The sequence below is a fragment of the Schistocerca piceifrons genome, chromosome 11, assembly GCF_021461385.2.
Source record: "Schistocerca piceifrons isolate TAMUIC-IGC-003096 chromosome 11, iqSchPice1.1, whole genome shotgun sequence".
Classification (NCBI taxonomy): Eukaryota; Metazoa; Arthropoda; class Insecta; order Orthoptera; family Acrididae; genus Schistocerca; species Schistocerca piceifrons.
In genome coordinates this window covers 128714395-128727104 of record NC_060148.1, presented here as the reverse complement: position 1 = coordinate 128727104, position 12710 = coordinate 128714395, and the positions used below count along the sequence as shown (strand labels likewise).

At 42.1% G+C, this 12710-nt stretch overlaps 1 protein-coding gene across 2 annotated transcripts in view; it reads right to left on the bottom strand.

Annotated features, from left to right (window-relative positions):
• LOC124720147 (sorting nexin-13-like) overlaps window positions 1-12710 on the bottom strand; it is a 411803-nt gene that overhangs the window by 61476 nt on the left and 337617 nt on the right. For both annotated transcript variants that reach the window (XM_047245452.1, XM_047245453.1), the window contains one exon: window positions 11987-12201. In XM_047245452.1, the coding sequence (XP_047101408.1) occupies window positions 11987-12201 (215 nt within the window). The remainder of the gene's footprint in view (window positions 1-11986; window positions 12202-12710) is intronic.

The following is a 12710-nucleotide window of genomic DNA, read 5'->3' as shown; positions in this document are numbered from 1 at the left end:
CTAATTGTTCAAAATAACTTTCTGAGATAGCATTCAGTTCAATTTCGGATGACGTTTTATGCCTGCTGCCGGCTTCAAACATATATTTTTTCCAGCATATTGAGGGTAGATTGAAGTCACCACCAACTATAATTGTATGATTGGGATACCTATTTGAAATGAGACTCTAGTTTTCTGTGAACTGTTCAGCACCTATATCGTCTGAGTTGGGGGCTAACTAAAACGATCCAATTAATATTTTAGTCCGATTGTCAACTTCGCACGAACTATCCACTTCAATTTCACTACAAGGTAAACTACTTCTGACAGAAATAAGTACTCCACCACCAACTGTATTTAATCTATCCTTTCTGAACACTGTTAGGCCGTTTGAAAAAATTTCAGCTCAACTTATCTTCGGCTTTAGCCAGCTTAGCTTCAGTGCTTTCTATTAGGACTTTCAGATCTGGTTCTTTCCCAACACAGCTACTATGCATGAAAGAACTGGTAATGTTTTCTACACATGATTTAAAATGATTAAATTCTTTTTTACATCAACCACTTGAGTTACTCGCACACAGTCATGATTAGGTTTGCAGAAAAACATGTCAAATTCCAAGTGATGTAACGTTTTCAAGACTGAATGATTTTGCTACTTATTTTTACTGGTCTAATCCTAAATGGTGCACATATAATCACTTTATGACAAACAAAGGAACTGCTAATTCGTTTTTCTGGCCATGACACACAGTGCAATAATCCAATATCATGGGAGAAAATTCTGATCCAGGCAGCATCATACGATGTTCATCAACCCCTGTTTTTTAATACATTGTGTACAAACTGTTACTGGAATATTATAATGGCAACAGATGATGGTAGCCCGTAACCGAAATGGAAATGATACACATACATGATATGTGAAATCATAGGTGGGCATTTGTATGTTCAACGATGCAAGACCGCTATATGTTTCAAGCAAGAGAGATCAACTGTACAAATCTTAATAATTACTTGAGCACTGTAATGAATTTGGCATCTATACTACTTTGTTGAATTGGTTGAATGTCTGTTTTGGGGTAAGATCACAGGGTCCTAATACTCCCATTTATTTATTTATTTACTTATTTTTTTTGCAAGGGCCTGCTGCTCACTGACTTTCTGGAAAACAATGCCAGAATTAGCACACAGCAGTATGCAGACACTTAGCAAAAAGTGAAGCGTGCCAAACACCCAGAAAATTTTGACGGATGGCATCATTCCGTGGCAGGATAATGCCTGTCAACAAATTTCCAAGGTTGTTTCAACAACACTGCAGAAGATTCACTGGGAAGCCGTGGCACATCCTCCTCATGCGATTTCCATATTTTTGGAGCCCCAAAGAAGACATTCGTGGCGTCGGTTTGCTTCTGACAAACAGGTGCACACCTGTATACAGTCGTGGATCTGTAAGCAATTGCAAACATTTTTCCACATAGGCATTGACCATCTTGTCTCACACTGAGATACATGTATTAAGTTAAGTTGATTACTTCTGAAGTAATAAACTCTGTCTCATTTTCAATTGACTGTCTCTTATATGCAAGCAAACAGAGCAACAGTGTCCACTAATGTGTATTAGCTTCACACTTGTGGCAATCCACAGTGTAATGGGGCTTTTTCCCCTGAGTATGTGCTCCTATATTCACAGTAAATGCAACAGCCAAGCTTTTGAAATAAGTACCACCCCATAGCACATCCACATGTCTTGCATGTAAAATGAACACCATTCCGTGGTGCCACCAGAGACTGATGTCTGCCAAAAGCAATCTCTGTCAACTTACCCTACTTCACAATTGAAATGACTGACTACCTTGATGACGATTTATGGCTGAGGGTGCTCAACAGTGAAGTCGTCAGCACTGACTACCTTGCAGAGAGAGTATGCCAAAATCTATTCTAATCACATTGCTTCATGGACAGGGCTTACTCACTTGGTCCGTTTTTGCCTAACATTAGATCAGCAAGATGGAAGCAACCTACGTGCACCATATTTAAGCAAATCATCAACAACAGAATGATCTAGCTAGCTGTGACTGTTCAATGTGTGCAGTTAAAGTGTACAAAAAACATAAGCACAAAATACAAGCACAGTGGGAGTTGTCTATATTTAGCTTTGCAAAATACGCTTACATCTTCGGTATCACAATCCGATATCATTTGGCATATGGACCTTCTCTTTCTCACAAAATTTATGAAGGAGGAGTTGAGTACAAAACAGAATCAAATTAACTTAGAAAATATGAATACACACAAGTCAACACCAGTTCATGGAAGGACACGAAGTCATGACCTAAATCACCTCAAACTGCAGCACAGAACTCAGCACAATAAAAAAATTTGTAACTGTCGTATCAGTGATCTGATGCATAGTGATCTGATGCATCAAACAAGTTACTCGACGTCATTGCGGGCGCCCATCCACGCAAAATTTCATCAGAACAGCAGATTCCTCAAAATATGGTTCCGATACAAAGCACATCTCATCACTCCAAGAAATTGTGTTCAACTCTACAGTAAAAGCAATGCCACTGTAATGGCAAGCATCCTTTTTGAGCAAGAAGCAAATGGATACTCTACTGTCAGGGCACGTGACTGGCTGAAGGCCAATGGCTCGCCAAATGCAAGCTTTCCAATACAGTGGTTGTGCAAAGAGTTTACGAACATCTCAGAATCGGAAAGTATCGAAGCTGGCTGATTTAATATCTCGGAGATGGTTGTAAAATATTTACACATCTTGAAAAAGATAAAATAAGTGGAGAGAAAATGAAAGATCCAATAGGCACCTTTCAAATTGCAGCACATCACTTATCCATGTCTGCAGCTCGTGGTCTAGTGCCTAGTGTTGCTACCTCTGGATCACGGGGTTCCTGGCCAGGTTGGAGATTTTCTCTGTCCAGGGACTGGGTGTTTGTGTTGTCCTCATCATTTCTTCTTGTTCATCATCACCACCACCACCACCACCACCACCACCACCACCACTTATACATGCAACCACTATCTTATGCATTTTTTTATATTTCTCACTGATGATGATGATGATGATGATGATGATGATGATGATGATGATGAAGTCCCATACTCCGTGACAGAGGGGCCTAGTGAAGGTGGTTTGCCACTGCCTTCCTCCAACCGTAATGGTGATGAATGATGATGAAGACGACACAACAACACCCACTCATCTCGAGGCAGGAAAACTCCCTGACCTCACCGGGAATCGAACCCGGGACCCCACACTCGGGAAGCGAGAATGCTACCACGAGACCACGAGCAGCGGTCACTAAGTGCACAAATTGACATCATTTTGCACTATTCACATTACTGTCTCAGCAAAGTCATATCATTTAACCTGAGTTTGCAACATTTGTGAGACATTAGGCTGAATACTGCAAACGACTGTCAATTTGTGCAGTTAGTGGCTAATAGCAAATGAAGTATAACACAGTGGTGACATGTATATGTGACAGATACCATAACTTGCAACAATTATGTACTTGACGCCAAGGAATCTTCCATTAAGCTGATGTAATAGTATCCACAATATGGAGATAGTCCCCTGATTGAAACTGGTTGTCAGTAAATAAATATGCATTAAGCAGCTTTTGGAAGTTACGTGATACCATTATTTAAATAATATAGTTGGTTGGTGCATCTGTTGTAGCATTCTTCCATATGTTTAATAACACAACAGAGAATCTAGTCAACAATAATATGTTCTCCTCCTCTATTTACAGTAGTCTGCCAATGTTGTTGTATCTCTTCAATTCAGATATTGTAGAAATCACTTCGTTCCGAGACAAAGAACACACAGAGCCACATTTGGAGTACATTTTCAGCCAGAAAGGAGATTCTTGGCAGTTGTTCAACAGAGAGCAGAAAAGGCGAAAAACTGAGGGTGCAAGATCAAGTGAATAAGGTGAGTGCGAAATGACTTAAAAACACTACAAAGGGGTTGTGTTGGTGTTAGTCTAGCAGAATGTGTGCAGCCGTTATCGTGGAGTAACATCACTTCACATAGTCTCTGTGGTTATTGTTGTTGGTTTGTCTCTGCAAGACATCTCAGTTGTTGGCAAGAAGTGTTAGAAGTGATTGTTACACTTCGCGGAAGCAATTCCTAGTACACCATCACTCTTACACCAGAAGCATACCGTTATCTTTTGTGGATGCACACCGGTCTTTGTATGGGGAGTTGCTGCTCTGTCTGGGCATGACTATTCCTTTCTTTTCATTATCTTAGCATAAAAATGTCTCTCTCTGATGGGAATGGTCATTGTTGTTCATGAGCCAACTGATGACAACCAAGCAGAGATGCACATATGGCCACCTGCTGATTTTTGTGATTCTGGCTTAGTTTGTGCACTACCTAAACACACAATTTTTTAACCTTAAGCATTGCGTACAAATGTCACACAACGGTGGAATGATCACAGTTCATCACATTTGCCAGTTCTCAAGTACACCAAAATGGATCACTGTGCATTAATGTGTTTAAAAGATCATCATTAAACCCCAAAGGTCTACTACCTGAACATGGAGAGTCACTAATGTCAAAACAACCTTCCTTAAGTGAGAAAACCATTTTCTTTCCATTTTCTGTCCAATGGCATTATTCGCATATATGCTGCAAATATTTCTGGCTGCCCCCACTGCAGTCACCCTGCATTGAACTCTTCACATAAGAATACGCTGGATATGTTTCGATTTCTACACTTGGAACTCAGTTTTCTGTCATCCACAGTTCCACTCATTATCTTCAAATCACAAAATGACAATATGTGCCCTCAAACATCAACAGTGAACTACAAATATAAGGGACATTGCAAAAGATACGAGCCGGAGTCTGGAATGCGCAAACGGATGACAGGAGGGTAATATTGTGACGTGTGTAACGAGGAGAGGTTCTGACCAGAGCGTGGAAGTTCACAGCCCGTCACTAGAGGGCACGTCTGCACATCACGTGACTATACAGAGCTAGCAGCAGCACGTATCAATCGTTCAATGCTGCCAGTCGCACTGCACACAGTGACACGGAGGCATCAAACTAAAGAGCAAAGGGGCATTGTTCATTTTCTAACAGTGAAAGGAGGAGGAGGAACAGACATTGATCGACGAATGTCAGAAGTGTACAATGAACACTGCATGTCCCTCGTGAGGGGTAAGGCTCGGCCCAAGTGCTCGAGGGAAGAACGGGTGTCGCTAGCCGACGATGCGCGGTCTGGAGCACCACACTGTATTACCGATTGCAGCTGGTGGATGTAATCATTACCCAGGACCACCGAGGGACAGAGTGAAAGCCGTAGCAGCCGTGTTCAGATCGAGCATCGGAAGTGTTCACACCGTCACAAAGAAATGACTACAAACGCGCAAAGTGTGTGCCCAATGGGTGACCCACAGTCTTCGACATGAGTCACGGTGTCATCACCTCGAACCAGAAGCAAAAGACAAAGTCTCCAGTGTAAGCATCCGGGGTCACCACCACTGACAAAAGCCAAGCCCATCCACACAAGTGCAGGAAAGGTTATGCTGACATTCTTCTTTGAACAAGATGGCCCCCTTCTGATTCACTTTCTGCAGCACAGGACAACAGAGAATGCCCAGCATTACTCGCAAACCCTGACCAACTTTCACCAAGCAATCAAATCAAAACGACCAGGCAATCTGACCCGTGGGATCTTTCTGCTCCACAACAATGCAAAGCCTCGTACAGCCGACACAGTCGCGGCACTCCTGCAGAAATTCAAATGGGAGGTTCTTGGCCACCCTCCGTACAGTCCAGACCTCTCTCCCTGTGATTGCACCATTTTTGATCCCCTTAAAAAGGCTCTGAGGGGCCAATGATTCACCTCGGATGACGACATTCAGCTGCACGTGTGGAACTGGTTAACATTGCAAACCCAGGAATTTTATGAGACAGCCGTTCTCCGTCTTGTGTCACAGTGGGAAAATTGTCTCAACAGCCAGAGACAATATTTCTACCATACAAGTACTGGTTTCTGTAATTATGCATCTGGCTCGTTTCTTTTTGAAAGCCTATTATAAAACAAGACAGCCGATAAACAAAGCCATAGCAACTGGAATACCAACACGGAAAACAAAAATGCTACGAACTTATGTGACAACCTAATACATTAATTGTGCAGCTCTGTTTACGGAAAAAATGATGTTATTTTGCACATTTATCATAGCACATGAGACAGCAGAGCCAATGACAGAATAGTCTAGTGAGAGCGCTTATAATCTGGACTGGTGACACTGGCCATAATTGATGACAGCGTGTGATAGCTCCAGTTAAAGGAAATGTAAAAATAAAACAAGAATATAAGCTGCATTCTAAAACTGGGAGCTGTCACTGTAAAAAATCAAAGTACTGCTCCTTTGTCTGCATTAGCAGTAGTATGGCACTCTGCCTTACAGCAGGTCTTGTCATGGGTTAAGCCTCTTCCACTTTTTTCTGTCCATAGCCAGTCATTTCACTTTTGAATATTTACCTCCTTTGATATTGTCCAGCATTTCATATCTTCTTTTTCCTCTTGCCCCCCCCCCCCCCCCCCCCCACCATTCCTTCTATTCCATCCTTCAATAAACAGTCCCTCCTCAAACAATGTCCAATCCAGCTCAGTTTTCTCTTTCTGGTAACTTTCAGCACGTTTCTTTCTTCTCCAACTCTTCTTAATACTTCTTCATTCCTTACTCAGTCTTCCCATTTCACTTTTTCCATTCTTCTCCATATCCACATCTCTAGTGCCTCCAGTCTTCTTTCATCTTCCTTCCTCAATGTCCTGGTCTCCGCACCATATAATGCAACACTCGAGATGTAACATTTGGCAATTCTTTTCCTCAGATCTTTGTTTAGTGGCCCACAAAGTAATTTCTGTTTCCTCTTGAATCCTGCTTTTGCCATTGTAATTCTTTTCCTAATTTCTGTTGAGCAATACATATCATCCATTATTATACTTCCGAAGTAATTGAAGTTATTCACTTGCTCTATTTGAGCTCCCCCTATTTTCATACAGCATTTTCTCCCCTTTCCTCCAATTGCCATGGTTTTCGTTTTCTTCTTGTTAATCTTCATTCCATATTATTCTAATTTTGTGTTTAGATCATCTAACATTTGTTCCACGTCTGTTGCACTCTCTGCCATCACAACCATGTCGTCTGCAAATCTTATACACTCCACTCTCCGACCCCCTATACAAACTCCCCTCCTTCCATCAAAACTTTCACTAATAATTTCCTCCAGATATATATTGAACAGTGTTGGTGATAAACAACAACTGTGTCTTACACCTCTTCCCAGTTCCATTCTTTCACTCATCACACCTCCTATTCTTACTGTTGCTCTCTGGTTCAAATATAAATTTCTAATTAGCCGTCTATCCCTCCAGTCATCTCCATGTTTCCTTAGGATTTCCAGCAGTTTGTCCTATCTGACACAGTCAAAAGACTTCTCAAGATCAATGAACACAACATACACCTTCCTTCTCTTCTCCGTGTACCTCTCCCCTATCACTCTCAGTAGCCCAATTGCATCTCTAGTTCCCACTCCGCTCCTGAAACCAAATTGTTCATCTACTATTATGCAATTCAGCTTTCCATATAGCTTTCTGTTGAGCATCCTCAGCAAGACTTTGGCTGCATGCAATATTAGGCTCACTGTTCTACGTTCGTCACACTTTTTGCTGTTGTTTTTCTTTTAGGTATTAAGATAGTTTCTGTAAAGTCCTCTGGCCATTTTCCTGTCATGTATATTTGATTACACAATTCAATCAACTCGTTTTCCCCTCCTTTCTCCAATGTCTTTAACAGTTCCACAGGAATCTCATCAACTCCCATTGCCTTTCCATTTTTCATCTCCTTCATAGATTCTCCAATCTCACTAGTTAGTATTGCATTCCCTTTGTATGCATTAGATGATACAGAATAGTGTTCATAGTATTCTGTCTCAGCCAGAACGTCAAGCACGGTGATGCACACTTTGAATTTCATCAATCAGCGCAAAGCTGTTCCTGAGCTGTGGAGTACTGGAGAATACGAGTGTTATACAGGGTGAAAGTGACACGTAAATGAGATAAATGCCCCTGTATTTTTCTCTTAAAGGACATCATATTCGCTGTTGACTGCAGAAAGGACTGCAATTGCAGCCTTTGGACAATTTTCAAGCAGTACTGCAGAAGCTAAAAGAATACTAAAATGAAGCACAGGGTGTATATACAGAGCTGCCCAAATATGTCGTGTAGACTCTAGTACATTACAAAAATTGTGAAAAAAATATATCACTAAAATTTTGCTTCAGCATGTCCGACATTAAAATTCTCCAACACATATACATGTCATCATCAAGAATAAGCCTTTCACTGTAGAAATACAGTAACATCAAATGAGTGTTTACCCCCGTACATTGTGAAATTATGTAAATTATGTGAAATGTTACCAATGTTAACATCCTTCACATAAATCGCTACAAATCAATGTCTCGATTCGCCATTTACATGTGAACAGAGGCTGTTTGTGTGAAAATTCATTCAAAAGTCAGAATGTCTGTGTGCTAATCAGAGAGAGTACATTCCTGTGGTAACACTGTGAGCTTCGTATCTTAAAATCTTTTTATGTCCGTTGACAACATACAGGTTTCTAGGTGATTATGAGAGATGCAAGGAGACTGGATATGAAAAGAAAAAAAAATTATCTGTTCAAAGGGTCTCATGCTAACTTGGGTAACTGTACAGAATATGGCAGCAGAATGCTGACACATTACTTTCTTCATGTGTACATTGCAACTTATGAAAAGACATAAATGGGGCAAAATACTCGCCCATGATACTGCCAACAGTGCAGCACAACTAAACTGTACAATACACCATGAGACACTACCTCATAAATACATTTTTTTTGCCGAGCCCTAATATAGGGAATATAGATATGTGAAAATATATGTACTTACAATAATAAAATCCCAAGTAATTAAAATGCTTTTGATAGAAGTGTAAGATGTCATTATACAATAATATGATGCACTGCTAAGTAATATGAATATAATAAGTGAAAAGCCTTATTTTTGATGACGACATTTATGCATGATCGAGGATTTTGAAAACTGAGATGCTGAAGCAAAATGTAAATAATGTATTATTTTCAGCATTTTGTAATGTACTACCTTCTACACGACATGTTTGTGCAGTTCTGTATATACACTCCCTGCTTCATTTTTGTATTATCCTATAAGGTGTACAACTTTGTTTCCACCATTTTTTTCTCAACATTTGAGGGTTTAATGAAACAAATTGGTTACACATGTATCATTCAAAGTATTTTCCATCACTGGCCCCCACTTTCTCCTATCTTTCAGGCAGTGTACGAATCCCACGTCGAAAAAATTGACCACTGACCTACTATTGACATAAACGTGTCCAGGCGATAGCAGCATCACTTGGCATGTAGTATCAGAGAGCGCGCTGCCCGTGGAGAATGCGTGCAATCTATCTGACTTTGAGGGAGGACACACTGTTGTGGCTCAGAAGGTTCGGGATGAGCATTTCAGAAATCTTACGACTTTTCAGGTCTTCGATGAGTCCTGTGGTGTTTTCGACACACGGCAAAACCGAGGTGCAGAGTACAAGTGTGTCAGAACACACAGTGCACTGAACACTCCGAATGACGGGCCTCGGTAGCCGACGACCCATGTATGTGCCAATGTTAACACTGGCAACTACGACTGAAGTGTGCATGTGACCATCGGCACTGGATGTCGGTGCAGTGGCAAAGTATTACACGGTCTGATGAACCCCACAAACTTCCTGATTGTGCCAATGGGAGGGCGCAACTCTGTTGTCTTCCACGGGAACTACTCCTCGACACCGGTACCGCGGGTCACAGGTAAATTGGCGGGGGCTCCGTTGTGCTCAGGGAAACATTCACGTGAGCATCCGTGGGTCCAGTGGGGCTTGCACAAGATACTATGACGGCCGAGAAGCATCGTACACTGGTTGTACACCACGTTCACCACTCAATGGAACATGTTTCCTGACAGCAGTGGCATTTTTCAGTGAGATAATGCACCATGTCAAACGGCCAGGAGCATGACGAAGTAATTCGAGGAACACAGTGGCGAGGTCCAGTTGATGTGCTGGCCCCCCAACTCACCTGATATGAATCCGATCAAACTCATCTGGGTTGTGATTGAACGTGACTTCAGAGCTCATGGGCCCCCTCCCCAGAATTTATGGGAATCAGGTGACGTGTGTGTGTGTGTGTGTGTGTGTGTGTGTGTGTGTGTGTGTGTGTGTGTGTGTGAGGGCGCGTGCGCTCTGGTGGTACCAGCTACCGCCAGCAAACTCTGAACACTTCATTGCTTCCATGCCATGATACATGCCATGATACATCCCCACTCTCATCCGTGTCGAAGTGACATCCGGTTATTAGGTAGTTGCTTATGATTTTCTGGCTGATCAATATTGGTATAATACATTAAGTTCACACTCGATAATGGGAATTATTATTTCCCAAAATGCATCGTGCAGGAAATAAAGGAAAATCCTGAGTGGCAGGTGCATATGATATTTTGTCAATGAACAAAACTGTGAAGATCAAAATTTCATGCATCAATGTCAACATCTATAACATTTTCGGTTTTCACATCACATCAAATCCAGATATAACCTCGAGCTTTTGACAGAATTATCAGTCATCACAGTGATGCACAGGCACTTGTGCATCCGAAAGGATGTTACAGACTGCATAGGAAAAATTTTGAAAAAATTGAACACTGTGGTAATCTACAAACCCATCCAGAAGATACAGGAGCATCTAAAATCAGCCAAGGATGCTCACAAACCACTGGAAAAAGCATGAATTTATAGGATTCCGTGTAGTTGTGGGGAGGAATATGTGGGTATTACAAAAAAACGTTCAAAAAACAACTAGAAGAGCACAGGGGCAACCGCACAAGAAGGGAGATAGACAGATCAGCTCTTCTGGAACACGTTTTGCAGTCGTGAGACCACGACATTCATTCTCATACGACTCAAGTACTCACAGCCACAAGTGAATACCACAAAAGGTTATACAGAGAGACCACAGAGATTGTAAAACACCCCAGGACTTTCAATAGGAAGGAGAATGGCGTGACATTAAATGATATCTGGGTTCCAGTGCTGAGGAAGACGTGTACCAGTCTTCTCCATGGGGTAACAGCAACAGCAGAAGAGAACAGTCAACAACGGCCAGTTGTGTTCGAGTATACAAAACGTGTGATGTTACGCCACTGCAAGGAGGCAGAAGCAAACAGAATTTTTTTGCAGTCACTAGTGAGCCAGGGTGTGAATCGGACACTCAAAGAATCTACAATCTCCCTCAAAAATGTCCTCCACAGACGGGGACGAAATGTCGGGTTTTAATGGGAAATCATTTGACCACGCCACTATAGCCCAGAACATGTTATCACTTGTAATACTCTATCGTCTTTATCGGCAATAATTGAGTGTCACGGCTGCTTTCGTGGTGACCACTTACAACACACAGACAGTTCACGGTTGTCGGCATACGTCACCATTACGTCGCACCGGCATAGGTTACGTCCACGTCAACTCGGCACATCTGGCTGTGTCTCGTCAGCAGTGTAGAGGGCTCACCTCCACGTACTACTATAAATGGTCAACACGACATTAGCCGCAACACTCGGTCATTCGCAACACAGACGATATTGTCAACAGCTCCACATTTTACCAAGATCGGATGCGACGTGTATACAGAGTACATTCTACACGAACAAAACTGCTGTTTTTACAGTCACAGACTTTAACTGACTATTTCCAACAGCTAAAAAAAAAAATTAAACTGGCAAAATAATTTTTACCATTAAGAGCTCGATAGTGCCCGAGGGAGCAAAATTACACAATTGCCGGGTAATGAGACTAAGGGTTTAGTTCAAAATAAAAAGCCAGCTTACAGAGGGAAAGTACTCCCCACTCACTTGAAGGCGCGCAGGTAGTCCGCCACCTGGTCCGGGCTGGTCATGAGCAGCACGTAGTCGAGGATGCGGCGGTTGACGATGTCGCCGAACATGGTGCGGATGATCTGGCGCAGCAGCGTCACGATGCGCCGCCGCAGCCACTGGTTGCGCTGCTTCAGGTCAAACACCTCGTCCATCAGCAGCAGCATGATGCGCAGCGGGATGTTGTCTGCCGTCTGCGGGACGCGCGCACCGTTTGCATCATCGTTTCTAAATGTCACCTCACTTTCTCGATAAAACCGACAGAGAGGTGACAAAATTATTTTATTACTGTGCACTTAGTTTTGACACTATCTCATTTTCTAGCAGACCTGGACATAATCGAGGTTGCCATAAGTTTCCCCGAGTGAAATTCCCTGATATTTCCCAGAGGTAAAATAGTCCCCCATTCGGATCTCCGGGCGGGTACTACTCAAGAGGACGTCGTTATCAGGAGAAAGAAAACTGGCTTTCTACAGATTGGAGCGTGGAATGTCAGATCCGTTAATCGGGCAGGTAGGTTAGAAAATTTAAAAAGGGAAATGGATAGGTTAAAGTTAGATATAGAGGGAATTAGTCAAGTTCGGTGGCAGGAGGAAAAAGACTTTTCATCAGGTGATTACAGGGTTATAAATACAAAATCAAATAGGGGTAATGCAGGAGTAAGTTTAATAATGAATAAAAAAATAGGAGTGCAGGTTAGCTA